This window comes from Ciconia boyciana, chromosome 2 (assembly GCF_034638445.1).
Source record: "Ciconia boyciana chromosome 2, ASM3463844v1, whole genome shotgun sequence".
Classification (NCBI taxonomy): Eukaryota; Metazoa; Chordata; class Aves; order Ciconiiformes; family Ciconiidae; genus Ciconia; species Ciconia boyciana.
In genome coordinates this window covers 56,779,382-56,793,862 of record NC_132935.1, presented here as the reverse complement: position 1 = coordinate 56,793,862, position 14,481 = coordinate 56,779,382, and the positions used below count along the sequence as shown (strand labels likewise).

The 14,481-nt window shown below is 45.4% G+C and overlaps 1 protein-coding gene and 1 long non-coding RNA gene across 6 annotated transcripts in view; one reads left to right on the top strand and one right to left on the bottom strand.

Moving 5' to 3' along the window:
- LOC140647753 (uncharacterized) overlaps positions 1-14,481 on the top strand; it is a 78,755-nt gene that overhangs the window by 60,572 nt on the left and 3,702 nt on the right. The gene's annotated exons all lie outside the window — the stretch shown is intronic.
- Positions 4,508-14,481, bottom strand: part of MTCL1 (microtubule crosslinking factor 1) — a 110,567-nt gene continuing 100,593 nt past the window's right edge. For all 5 annotated transcript variants that reach the window (XM_072852728.1, XM_072852729.1, XM_072852731.1 and 2 more), the window contains 2 exons: positions 12,397-13,957; positions 4,508-5,728 (listed from right to left, as the gene is read on the bottom strand). In XM_072852728.1, the coding sequence (XP_072708829.1) occupies positions 5,519-5,728; positions 12,397-13,957 (1,771 nt within the window). In that variant the 3' untranslated portion in view covers positions 4,508-5,518. The remainder of the gene's footprint in view (positions 5,729-12,396; positions 13,958-14,481) is intronic.

Below are 14,481 nucleotides of genomic sequence, written 5' to 3'. Positions count from 1 at the left end.
AAGAAAATAACCTCTCAAAAGTCTTTGGTTTTGTCATGGAAATAGCTGTGACAAAATCATGGCCTTTATTGTTCTTCCTCTCATTCATATATGCAAAGTGGATTTTTTTTTCTGTCCTGCCAATGCAGCATGCAGAAAATCGAGCGAGGAACAACACAATACATGTCTTCTCTCAGACAACATCAGGAATCGAGGCCATATTTTAAAGACCGACATGCTGAAGCTGTAGTCAGAGACTTGTGATAAAAGTTCTCAAAGTGTCTAAGTTACTTAGGTCTCTTCCCTGGGCAGAAAATCAATGAGATTTATGTTCTTAATTGCCTAAGCACTTAACATTGCAATTCTTAGTAGCTAAAATACATGGACCACTCCTCTCCTATGTAAAGTGGCAACTTTTTCAACACCCCAAAATTGTGCCCCATTGCCTGTTACTGCAGGGCTTAGTATTTTGGAGCCAATTTGGTTCCAACTGACTCAGTGAGAAAGAGGTGCCTGCTGAGCAATGCCTTTGGGATGAGCCTGTCCACTTGCACTCCGCTCTCTTTTCCGCAGCCTAATCCAGAGCAATCACAGTGGGGGAGAGAAGCAGGAGGAGGATGAGGAGAGTACTGGGTTCCATGGTATTTTTCTGTGTAAATCTATTCTAAAGTCTTACTGTAGGGATTAAAAAGTACAATTAAGGTATATATACAAAAAAAAAATCTAGGGATTTAACAGGACAACCCAAAATTTGCTAATGTTGGCATTTAATAGGTTTCAAATTGCATAGCCTAGCAGCACTCTTCCCTTTTAGTGCAGTATCTGCTTACATTGCTCAGTCAGGCTTATTGCCATCAAGAGACATATAAAACTCAATATCCAAACTACCTTCTTTCATCTCATTCAGATATCCATCTACTTGCAGCTGCCAAGGACACTGTTTTTTAATTTTTTTTTCCTTGACCTTCTCTCCTCAGATCTCAGTCCATCACCCTGGGCAAGACTAACCCAGGCACGTGGGTGCCCCGTCCCCAGCAAGGGAGCGTTTCTGCCACCCACCCCTCGACCTCCTGCAGCTCTAACCTGCAACCGATGGCTGCCAAACCAGGGACTTCGCTGCCAAACCAGGGACTTCTGAGGAGCTGCTTTGGGTGTGTGCAGCCCCAGCCCCACCTTTGCCTCCAAATAGTTACGCCACAGGGAGCACCACCTTTCTTCAGGCCACCTCCAAGATGAGCGGCTGCACTGACTTTGCTGAGCAGCCTTTTGAGCCCTCCCTGACCTGCAAAATCCTGCCCAGACCATCAAGTCCTGTCAGGATTTCTCTCATTTTTTTCAGAGGATGCCCAGATTGCCCTCCAGAAGGTATTTGTACACCAGCAAAGAAGGAATAATGAGAGAAGTCCTAAATCTGCTCTGCTAGGAAAAAAAAAAAGGTGTTTTTGAGCAACAGATGATTTTTTTTTTTTATTTTAGAGACATCTATAGCAGGGCAGTAATCTCTGTCACCCAAGCCTGAAGGCAGAATGTCTCATACTCCTGCAAGATGGATAAGAAGATGATAAACAGGGAAGGGAAGCAGACTTTGCCTAAAGCCATTAAGCCTCTCCAGAAAGCAGGCTGGGCTATGTGGAGACTGAAGGCATTAGCTGTCATTTCATATGAAAATTATATGTACTCAGCAGCTTAATAATAGTCTAGCAGGTTGCAGTGATTTACATAAAAGGAAGTCAAAACAGGGAGCAAGCAAGAGATGTGGTACCTCCAAAGACAGCATGAGGGATCTTGATGGCTCCAGGCACTCAGGGAAGGAAGGGGGGGGGAAGATGCAAGCCTTGGGGTACTCTACGTGCACAGACGTTTCCTCTGCACAGAGGGGGATGTGAGGGGAACGGAGCGGTGGGGAAAGATGGTCCCAGCCCGGTCCTTGTCCAGGGCCTGAGGCACAACACAGACGTGGTGTTTCCATGTTGTCCTATTTTGGGTCTTTCCTTGTGGACTCGGATAGGTGAGCTAAGGGGCTGCACACCATTACCAGTGGTATGGATCCATGTCTGCCTGGTGTGTAAAGGGGAGGGCAGTGTGTCGGGGGTGGCTGACTGCGGAGAGGCATGAAGTAAAGCCCGAGAAAGGGGTGGCTTTTCCCTCTCATGGTGCCCACGTGGACACTGTAGTGTTGTGGCAGGAGGAACACCCCAACACCCTGGGGTGCTGCAGCCCCCCCAGAAAGCTGGCTGGACTGGGAGGGATGCCACGTATCACAGCCCTGCTCCTGATCCCCGCTGTGTTGCAGGACCAGGCGATATCCCAAGGCCATCGTCTCAGGCACCACAAACCCCTGGGTGAAATCCAGCTATCTATTTCAGCCTCGTCAGGCGAAGCTGTGACAGACGTATTCATATTCCCTTACACTAATTTGTGTGGCAATCTGTGAGGCTTCTCCTGCCCTGATTATTCATGAGGCAATAATTCAGATACCACACAGATACTGAGTGAGCTGCAGACCTTCTAAAAAGGCTTTTCATTTTCTCTTAGAATGTTTAAAAATAACCTTAGATGGACCACAGACCTGTCATTTATTTTATGATTTATTTAAGCAATTATGGAGCATGCTGGAATAATGCAGGGGTGGGGGGGAATCCCCCAACCCCACCAGCAGCCATATTGGAGGATAAAAGCCCTGGTGTTTCCAAAAAGCCAGTAGAAACATGTTATTTCTCGATGTCGCTGTATTTGCTAATTAGACTAGAAAGGACCTTATGTTTAATTAACGTGATTCTTTTTAAGATCGTCCGCAGAATTTCTATTTGTGTTTAACCTTCTCCTTGCTATTGCTTGCTGTCTCGCTTTTGTTTCAGCGATTCCTGCTGTTTCATAAGCACTTTACCTGTCAAGCCACAGGCAGCTGCTTATCCTCACAGACCTTCCTATTTCAGGATGGCCAGCAGCTAATTCTGCAGGCTGGTGTATTCTTGATTTGAAAGGCAAATACCATTTTCTGGTATCAAAGATACAAATCAGTCACTTGAATTTTCTTCTGCATCATTAAAAAAAAAAATTACAGCTGTCACAAGAAACAGAACAGCATTTTTACTTGCTGGTAGTCAACATTGCTTGTTCATTTGCAACTTTAACTTACTTCATCCAGGAGAAAGAGCTTCTAAGGAAGCAGCAACCCCTCGCCCCCTCCCTGCAAAGCTGCTCCCGGTAATTAAGATTTTGAAAACAAACCAGGATCTTTCAGTGGTGGCTCAAGTCTTCTTCAATAACCACTGCGACTCTTTTCTGACCTTCTAAACACTTGTACATGCTCCTCCTTCCGCTCCCAAACGGAAATCATTGCAACAATTCATCAAAGTGTTGCAGCAAGATTTTCAAGCAAGTAGAGTGGCCATCATGGACAACCTTAAGTGTGCAGACTTGGGGGGGTCAAATTAGTGCTCACAAAAAATGCTAGCAGTGAGGCTTTGAGACAACTGGGGAGGCAATTAGCACCTAATATGATTATTGCAGCTCAGGAGCAGCACTGGATACCACTTGCTTTGGCTGGTACAATAGTACTTTTCAGTCACCGCCTGTCTTGGTAAGTGGCAATTTTCATGATGACCCACAGGTGACATTTTGACACTGGGTTAATAGCCACGGTCCTAACAGATGTGGGAGAAATCAGACCTCAACTGGCTGGTATTTGGGAGCTGACCCAACAGCTAGCGAGTTTGTTCTCATCCAACAGCTGAATTAAACTTCCTAGAAAGCCAGCCGTGACACAGCAGGACAGGATGCAAGGGGCTTATCGCTCAGCAGAGCTAACCAGGAAGGCTTCTAGGGATCCCAGATGGTGCTCTTCAACAAACGAGCCTCAGAAAGCCTCGGCAAAGGAAATCGAACAGGAATGAGCCAGTTCAGGGATGGGATAACTAGTCAGGGCAGTTCTGGGGCTCCCAGAGAAATCATGTGGCCAAACAGATGGTCCCAGGCAAAATAGCTCGAGACGCTTCCACCTCTTGGAAGCGTGTGAATTCTGGGCTGCATTTACTTCTCAGTGTTAGCCACCAGTTTTACAAAAGCCCTGGTTTCATTGGTCTCTCTCTCTGTGTAATGGAGACAAGACATAAGCTTGGATTAACATGGGACATGTCATATTTTTGGTATTATGTTTAGCTGGCTGGTTTTCACTCCCATGAATGACTGAAAGCAACAAGCCATACAGCCTCAGAGGAACTGAGAAGATGGGTCCCGCTATCTGCGTGAGCAGCTGTTTCGCAGAGTTCAGTGAGGGAATTCAGAAACCTTCCCATGGCCCAATCCAGTGCTTACAGCAGGAGTCTGTGGAGCACAGCATAATGTTTGGCTTTGCCATGATTTGTTGCGTATAAAGAAGCATTCTTCTTCCCTTATGAATAAAGGAGTTCGGGGGCTTCCTCACTGTCGTCCCCGTCCCCTCCCCAGTTAAATGAACCTGGGAAGTACCATCAGAAAAAAAAAAATCACAAAGCACTCGAGCAGCTTGTAAATACTGAGGGTTTTATTTCCACTTCACATGGGCTCCAACAGACTCTTAAACAAGACCAGTTACAATTTAGTATGCCCAGAGATCTTCATGGTTTTCCCAAAACGAAGGAAGTTCTCAGTAAACACTGTACATAGCCAGTTGAACTGCTAACAATAATTTAAAAACTCTTTTTGTATAGTCAATGCAAGAATACCAACAATAAAAGTACAGTACAGGTAAATTCACAACAATATTACAGTGAAACAGATTGACTCACATTTATGTGATGGTAGAAGTACAGTAGCGGTATGTACATGCACTAAAGTGCGAGGACCCAGAGGCATGCAAGTCAAGTATTGTAGGTGTATTTTACAGCTAACTCCGTAAGACTTTCTGAGGCATTCTTTTTTTTACACTTCTTGTGTTTACCTGTATTCCCCTCCATCTCAATTAATACAAGTCTAGTGAACTAGCTTAATGGCTTCACTACTTAAAAGGTATCGCTTCAGACAGTTGAGGCATCTTTAAGAATCTTACTTTTAAAAACCGGTAACGCTGACATTAAAATAGAATAAAATTAACTTAAGACCCTAGTTTTACATGAGATAAAAAAACCCAAAAAACAAAAAACAAAAACCCCCAAACCAAAATCGAAAACATAACAGTGCAAATATAACCAAAAGGCAGTCAGTATTTGGAGAGAGCGCGAGCACATATTCAAATTCCCTTAAAACTTAATTTACATTTTATTTTAAATCTTACTTTATATCATTTTTACCCTTTTTTTGGTTTTTTTTTTTGTTAATATACTGTATGTAGAAAAGATGGAGACAAAAATAGTTTTCTCAGCTATGAAAAAAATTAAGTTATTCCAGGCACATTAACTGTTTCATTCTAGAAACACCTCTGTTTCCCAGGTCGGACATTCAGCAGCTGCGTCTGAGAACATTCTTTGACCTCTCCGAGCGGAGCTCTCTCCTTTGTGGCAGAGACGGCTGGCGGGGGACCTGGCGGAGGCGAGTCGCAGCCCCCTGTTCCCGTGCGGAGTCAGGCCGGCTCGCCTCCCTGGCTGGGGGTCTCTGCCAGCGGCTCCGTGCTTCCGCTCTCCTCTGAGGAAGTCAGGTCTCTGGTGGACTGTGACTGTGAGGCAGTAGGGGAATGTGAAGCCCATCGCGACGGTGGGCGCCGGTTCGCTGGTCTCTCTGGCCGGGAGAAGCAGGGTTGGAGGGACGGGGCTAGTGCAGAACAAGGTAGTTCCTTGGCAGCCAAGAGAGCAAAACAGCGGTTAGTGACTTGCATCGGAGGCTGTCTGGATGCGCAAAGAATTAAGAAACAAAAACTTCAAACTAAAGCTAAGCATCTGTCATGTCACGGGACAAAAGCAAGCAGCGAACACCTGTCTGTGTGTGGGCTCCAGGTATCTGCATGTGTGTCTGTGATTTATGGAACAGGTAAGGAGAGAATGAAAGAAAGAGGTCTGGGGTGAGCCGAGTAGCTGACAAACTTGCATTTGCTAATTCTCCTTGTGCTAGAAAGAGAAGAGCTGTAAAGCACATTTGCAACATAATTCAGGAAAATCCACTATTCATCACATTGCTCTAAGTGCTGACCTGGCATAAAAGGCCCAGGTTCGGCATTTGCAAGTGCGGTGAAAATCAACCACCGACTCCTTTTGTCTGCTTCAGAGTTCAGACTGACATGCAGGAAAGACTTCTTAGCAGCAGAATAATGACTGCAGGACCAGTTACAATTTCCAGCTGGATTAAAGATGAGGCTTATCTACAGATTTCATCTTCTGGAACGTCACTCCGTACTGCCAGCTGCTGAAGCCTGAATTACAGGATTCAGTAGTACTGTATGTTAAAGACGACATTCACAGAAAGGAAAAAACCTGAAATTTTGTTCCTCTACCAACTTTCCACTGTTCAGGCTTGGTTAGCCTGCCTCTGCGATTAGAAACAATCTGCAGCTGTGATTTTCACCCTGGCACTAAATTGGTAATTGCTTCTAATATTTATGGACTTTGCTCATAGTACAGCTATGCCTCTTGCCTCGCTCTGAACGCTCCTTACATCAAGATGAGTGATTGTGGGAGCAAGTCTGTCTTGTAGTGCCAAAGCCAAACTTCTAAATTTCACTGCATACTTTGTAATTTAGAAAAGCAAATCAGAGGAGTTTGTCAACCTATAGGAATGTGTAAACTGAGGAGCAGTCACTGGAGAGGACAGGAGAGTTCAAGAAAAACCGGTCTCAGAATACAAACTGGTGATAAATGAAAAGAGAGACCAGAAACAATACAATGCAAAGGAAAAGCTCTGGCACGGGAAGGCACAGGGAAAGCAAGGCAGCAGCAGAACAATGCAGTAGGAAGCAAAGGACGAGAAACGTGACTAGGGATGGAGAATATTGGAGTAGGTAACATGATGTGATTGGCAGTGAACAAACAAGGTGATATGCCATTGAACCTCTCTGTTGCAGTGGGAGGACCAAACATGAATGTTACATGACAGAAAGATCAATTTTGAAGACACAGAGCTGAGGTACGGGAAACAGAGCTTGTGCAGGCGTGTGTTTCAGAGAGGGTGCATCGTCAGACTTGGGAAAGCCTCTCTGAAGGGGGAACCTTGCTGCCTTTGGGCGATACGCAGCCAACAGGGTGATCAGCAGGTGCACCTCACCCCTCGAGGCAGCGCTGGGCTCATCTGCCCTCAGCACTCGCAGAGAGCAAGACGAGGCAGCCATCGCAGAAGATGCTCGGGGGCTACGGAGCCTAGGCTTGCACCGCTGCCTCTCTGCATCCTCGCCCCCCGCCCCATCTCTGCGCCGTAAACCTCACAACGACCCTCACTAAAACAACAGTAAGGCTGAAATATAAATCGGTGCTAACAAGAAGATTGACTCCGTGTCCTTACTTCACCTTATCCCATTGTGCCTGGGGCAACATATGGTCTGTGAAAGCTGCCACTAGACTCAGATTTGTTAAGAGAAATCCATATGCGCAGCAATACTCACAGGCAGCGCAACACAGTGAATTGAGGCTATGAGATTTGCAGGTCTTTGTCTTAGCCTCTTTCTAAACAGTGGCTTAAAATGATATCTCTATAGCACTGCTTGCTTCTGGCTGCTTTATCCTAGTTTCATAGCAATAAATGAGAGTCAGCATAGCGATAACAAAATTTATTTCCACTGCTGCCTCCCAGTTCAAAAGCCTCTCTCCAGCACGTCGGCAGATGTTGGTCAGCTTTTACCGAACGGCAGGGTTAAGCTCATCTTGTCTGTAATGTACACATGCCCAGCACAACGCAAGGCTAGGTCTGCGATGGATGTTGCTCCAGGGCCAAGAAGTGACTGGCAGCGTAATCTTACAACATGCTGACTGCCGAGTCAGTCACCCCCACCTGCAGTGTGGCTTCCTCGGCGTGCGCTAAGGAAACCCAGTCATGACAAAGAAACTGTCCGGAATGGTTTGTGAAACCCCCTCCTCACTTACCACGTGTAGCTGTCATAGCTAGAAATGTTTCAAAAAATTTAATATCCTGTGGGTAATTTAGTTTGGTGGTTGCTTGGGGGTGTGGGTGGACAGGCAGCACTTCTTAGCCAGGACACTGAAAATGGGAAAGATCATTTTGGCTTTGGTTTCTAGCTATTGCCTAAGCCAGGCTGTCAGCCACCGTGGCTATGCCTATATTAATACATAAATAAAACAAGTTTTCTGGCTCTGAGGCAGCGTGGATGGTCATAGCTCACGTCTGCACAGATTCTTCCCTCCCTGCGCTGTGGCAACCCCAGCCACTGGCCAAAACTGGGCTGGGAACAGCTTAATGAGCAAAGGCGACCGTCAGCCACGGGCTGGTGCTGGAGCCCCCTCTGCAGCCCTCTCCTCCTGCTGCTGTAGCCATGGCCGGAGGGAATGCAGCCCAGGGCAGCCAGAAGCCCTGTGCAGTGCTGTGTATTTGTCAAAAAAAAAAAGTTTGTTATAAATCTGAATCCCTCCCCAACATTTTTGCATACCTTTATGTTGGTGTTACATTTTGCCAGTGTTTTAACGTTTAACAAAAAACCCCAACAGCACGAATTTTGACTTAAGTGTGACCTCTTCATAGCCCGTGCTGCCGCAGGAGGTGGCAGATGGGCTCCTACCCTGAGTGCTTCCTGACCGTCACATACGAAGGACCCCACAGGGATGTCAGGTGTGTGCCGATACCTCTGGAGCTGTGGTTGTTTATTTCCCCTCGTTAACCCACACGTTCAAAAATGACCGCTTTCGGAAAGCTCTGGAAACAAGGTAGAAAGGACTTACAGCAGTGAGGCAGGCAGGGTTAGAGTCCCCAGGGGGTAGTTAATAAGACAGTTTGGTTCTGGACAGAACAGACAGAAAAGAAAAAGAAAGCAAGTAGGTTGGAAAGAACTGTTTTAATCAATTATTTTTTTAAAGTGAAGATTTCATGTCAGCAAGGAAGAAGTCTCCAGATGTCACTACCCATTCAGATCATGTTACCACTGTTATCACAGGGAAACTAATAATCAAAGATAGGCCACTAGCAGAAAAAGATTTAGAAAGGAAGGAAGCAAACAAACCAACCCTTTACAATCCTAGCACAGTCTTAGAAGTAGACACAGCATTAAACAAACCAAACATTTCTACTCAGCAGAGAAAGACATCTGTTATCCTTTGCCAACCTTGATTAAGGCTAGGGAAAAAACACATTACTGTGAAAGAGGAATAAAGCTGTATTTTTTTTCCTTCGTTTGATTTCAAGAGATAATTTCTGCTTAGGAAATCTTTAACAAACGAAAAAGCGGCTGATACGTTATGTTGCTTATGTTTCTCATGTTGCTCATGCTTATGTTGCTCAGGTTTCATGAAAGCCCTTTGCCTCACCCTTCTCCGTTGTTCCTATTTAACAGCGACACTGGATGGGAGACTCAAACTAAAGCAAAAGCACTTTAATTCTGACAACACCTTCCCTTCTTTTTAACACTCCCCCTCAAATGCTGAACGGTTCAGCGGCAAGTGCGTGGCAATTCCTCTGCCCCAGTGAGCAGAGGGCGCAGCAGCTGCCCTCTCCTCTCTGGGGCCATGTGGACAGTCCTTTCCCAGTGCTGTCTCCAGAAATGGGTCTGACCCCCAGTCCAGGACTGTTGTGTAACCTCTATGATTTACAGCCTTGCTAGTCATATAAGAAAAATGTTCATACTGCTCTTACGTTGTTAGTTAGGTAATGCTAATCTGCATTTTTAACACTAATATTTATAAATCCCATGATATGCACATAAGATACTGGTTTAGTGAATTAGCAGGATAAGACACTACCAGGCTGCACTGGGTGGATATGAACTTGCTTGTAAGCAGCTCTGGGCAAGTTAGAAAATACAGAGTTATTACTCCTATGTATGCATACACACTCACATGCACACATACGTATGTACGTAAATATATAAATATATATATGAACTAGATTTCATATTTGCAGCACGAATATAAAGTAAAATTACGTAACTAAACCACTCAGAAGCTCAACTTAAAGAAAAGCCACCAACAGGTGCTCCATGCAAGTCTAAAAGTCATTAATATACCATGCCATGACTGCAGAAACAAGGCAGCGTTTGGGGGTAAGAAGGTCACTTGTCTTGGCCAGAAACCAACAGGTGAGGGGGAAGCAGAGCAGGGACCTACAGGAGGGTGGTAGGGGCAGCGCTGATGTGACGCTGCCCCAAGCACAGCCTGCCTCCTCCAAGATCATCACTCGCTGAACTGCTGCATCTGGCTTTGTACAGTATGTGCTAAGTGGAAGTTGTACAAAGTGTAATTTGTGTGGTCAGTGTAATCCATAAATAACCCAAGGCATCTGCAGAGTCTAAACTTATTTGCGGTTTTGTTTTCAGCAGTGAACCCATGCTCCATTAAGTACATCTTGCAGAGCATCACCTCACCTAGAAAAAGCTAAGCTCATCGTGTGAACACCCACCACCTTCCTTTTCAATGCATATTCCTGAGAAATGACAGGACCACCCTAAGATCATAACCTGTGCATCTAGACAATAGTCATAACAACCGAGTAAGAGTTGCAAGGGAAAACAAGTCTTGGCTCTGAGGCTCGGAACTCAAAAAATTAGGCGAAAGATACTGAGAATTCGAAAGAGGAGCAATTTTCTGCCAGGTTGGTGGTCAATGGGTTTTTGCTAAACAGCATTGACACAAATCTCTCCGTGCATCAAACTCAGATACTGACGCTAGTTGTATTTTGCCAACAGCAATTTGTGATGATGTGGGATGACATCTGTTTACTTGTACTTGAAATCTGCTGAGACATTTAAAAGATGCAGGAGGAAATAAAGAATTTCCAGGGATGCCTTGAAGGAAAAGCTGCACTGAACCTGTAAGAGTGCAGCACACTTTCTAATAAGGCCCAGTAGTGCATTCCCAGTATTTTGAACTAAGGACAAAATACAGAGATAGCTAGAAAGAGTCAAATGAATGAGGCTGCTTTCTGCTTTTATTCACTCTGAGGTTTGTGCACAAAGCCCACTTTCATTCACTGTTATTTATCCTGTGCATGTGGTTTCTCTTTTATATGTACTAACTTCCCTATTTATATCTCTTTAAACTACATATAGGGAATATATCCTCAGCTTTGGGTCCTCTGTTAGGCAAAAAAGATCATGTCCTCTGGGCAGTACCTACAAAAGAGGAACTGATTGTCCATTGGGAACCACCCGCTAGTGCAAGGCAAACTGCAGACCAAAAATCTCCGCGCTCAGGTTCCCACAAATCCTTCAAGCCAAATGTTGACTTAGAAAACGGGGTTTGAACCTTCCCTTGAGGCTATCTGAGGCAGGAGTGGTAGGAGTGAGCCTAGCAAGGCCAAGGTGGGATGTCTGGGGTGTGTAGGGGTCCAGGAGGAGCAGCTGCCCTGGGGCCCACCGAAACCTCAGGATGCTAAAGGGGCAGAGAGGATGAGGGGCTCCTGCCCTGGGGAGTATCACCGACCAGCAGGGCACATGCCATCTCAGTGCTGTACCAGAAGGACGACATGTGCTGGGCATAATTCAGCTTCTCCAGGCCTCCTCAGGGCAACGCTCTCATGTGCACAAATGTTCACCAGAAACAGGAGGCTTAGACACTGATAACTGAAAGCTTTTGTCCATCATTAAACCCTTCTTTTTGTTGATCGCTGTAGCACATTACTATACCTGAGAATCTGACCCCCAATACTTGGGCATACCTGCTGAGACAGATGATGACTGTTACACTGTTGACAGCAAAATATCAATAAAGAGTTCTTCAACACTACGTATGCATGTACTTAGACTAGTTGATTATCTTTTTTTTTTCTTTTCCTTTTTTTGTGAGGCCACGACAGTCAGTACCAAATGTCATGCCATTTAATCACATTCACAGACCCAAGCCAAACTTAAATCAGATACATTCAGAAAAGGTATGCTGAAGTCCCTGAAGTTTTGGTTCAGGGTACTGTAGAGGCTATTTTTACTCAAACTTGTTAACACCCATTCTTGTATAGGAGAAAGAGTCTACCTTTCCACCCAGCATAAAAGAGAAATTTACTCAAACCTAGAGTCCCTAGACCATCTGTAATATGTTGTGTGTTTCGTGACAGAAAACCCTTATCCCACTCATTCAGGGGAGAACCATTTTTATCCTGTAAAGGCATCTTTATCCTGTAAAGGATAAAGCTCTTCTGATGCTTTCAAGCCCGATAAGCTGTCAGGATAGAAACTCAATTCTTTAACGAGTTCTTCAGTGACTAATCCAATAGTTTCATGACTGGGACTTGCTGGTGGTACCATGACAGGACTAGGATATTCATTGTAAATACTCACTAGGACTGCAAGAGATCTCATAATGCATTTGTTCACAGAAGAGTGCATTTAGCTATAGGAGGAAAAACAAACAAACTCATTACCTCTATGGACCCTGGATCTACTTTGACAATTTCTCCTGTGCTGTTGTCATTGCTAAGATTTGGTGGGCTGTGTGAAGGTAGCCTTCTCTCTTCCTTTAAGGCATGCTCCAAAAGTTTCTTATTCAAGATCCTGGCAGCATTTTCTGTAAGTGTATACCCTGGAGGAGCAGATAAGTCCTGCCTGATACTTGTCACCTCAGTCCCTTCTTCCTTTTGCATCTCTGTCCCCAACCGGAGAGGACTGGGTGATCTGCCACGGGCATTTGTACATGGCTCCTGCACTGGGCCCAGTTCTGGTCTGGGTTCTGCTGACCTGGACCGGCTGCTAGACCTGGGGCATTTTTGGAAGGTCTCATGAAAGATGGGGCTATGGTCAATAATGTTGAACAAACTGGAGAGGCCATCGTTGATGGTGGTGTGGACGGGACTCTCCCTTGTAGTAGTTGATCTAGCCCAAGCAGACTCACTGAATCCTTTCTGAGGTGTGCCAGGCAAAGTCCGGTTATTTGGCTGGTCTGATTTGGGAAGGATTTTTCTTTGCAACTTTGGAGAGCCATATTTGGGGGAGCAGCATGTGCGTTCAAACTTAGCCTGGACCTTTTCAATGACGGGGGTCACTTGCCTGCTTCTTAGGCTTCTGGATGGTGAAGAGACAGGCGTGGACCCCCCCTTTGGTGTCAGACACTTGTGTGGACTGCTGGTGATACTGCGCAGGGTTTCCGTCTGCAAGCCAACACTGATCGTCTGGGTGGTCTGCGTCCCTGTCGTTCTCATACCATTGGTTTGACACGCGGTGTCCTTAAACTGAGGCTCTGTTGAATTAGAGTTAGAGCGTATTGCGTTTCGGACAGAGAAAGCAACCTCCTTCATATCATCACTCATGTTTTTGGACATCTCCAAGCTGTGCAAGGGTGAGGCAAAGCCCACAGTAGTGCAAATAGGACGTTCAATGGGATGAAGACCACTCTCCAGAAAATCCTTATGATGTTTGGCCAGGTCACAAGACCATCTTCCAAACATATCTGAGGAAGCACCTTTTGTCTCAGCAACATTCCCCATAGCTTTGGTCACAGAAAACAGGAAGTCTGGCTCAACCTGGTTTTTCCCTTCGCTGCCAGCTATCACCGAGTTATCAAACCTACGGACAACTGGTGGGCTGTGAAAGACCCGAACTCCCATTTTTTCGGTTACACCGTGACTCCTTGTTGGCTGCTTCTGGCAGTGCTCCGGGCTGGTCATGGTGTTAGTTGTCATAGTGACACTGGTGGTGAGGTACCATGATGATGCCTGGAAGGGATCTGAAGCAGGATCATTCCCGGCTTTCCCAATTTCTGTCCTTTCTGCCCAGCCTTCAGCAGGCTTCTCGGTGGCCCCACCATGGTTCCTAGTGTTACTGTAATCCCAGTTTTTGTTGAACTCCTCGATGTATTTCAGATCATCAGGAGACAGGGGAGGGGTTATGTCATCTTTGCTGCTGGATGAAGGCAAGTTTTTTTCTGGTAGAAATGGAGAAATATCCATCAGGCGCTGAAATTCTGACATGGAAGAAACGGACATCGCCCTGGAGAGGGGAACATGAGAGTGTCACTCATAGGCTTGGAAACTCTCACAGAACGACTTATTTTCAGCAGCAAACTAACTCAGGAAACCTGACTTTCACTATATGCTTATGTATGAAACCACTGTAGCCCTCTCTTTCATTAAAGTTCCCTTTTATTATTTTTAAAATAGCTGTGAAATGCAAGCATTCCTGATGTGTCATTAAGAGTACCAAATGGTTTATTAATGGCTCTTAATTTACTGCTTTCTCATGGATTACTGCTTGGCAAATGTCTGAAATATGGAGCAGTAGGATGCATTTCACAAATATACCATTCACAGAAAATGAGTCTTTGCAACAATATGAGGCATGCTTTTCAAAGCAAGTGTGGAGTATTTTGGACTTGCTGGGAAATCAGCAAGTCCACCTCCACTCCCGAGATTGCCCAGGCTGCACAGCTGGTGTGTAGCGATGTGGGACATTCAGCCTAGATGCTGTTACATTGAACTGGCTTGGTGAGTTGAGCTCGTGCTATAATTCAACGA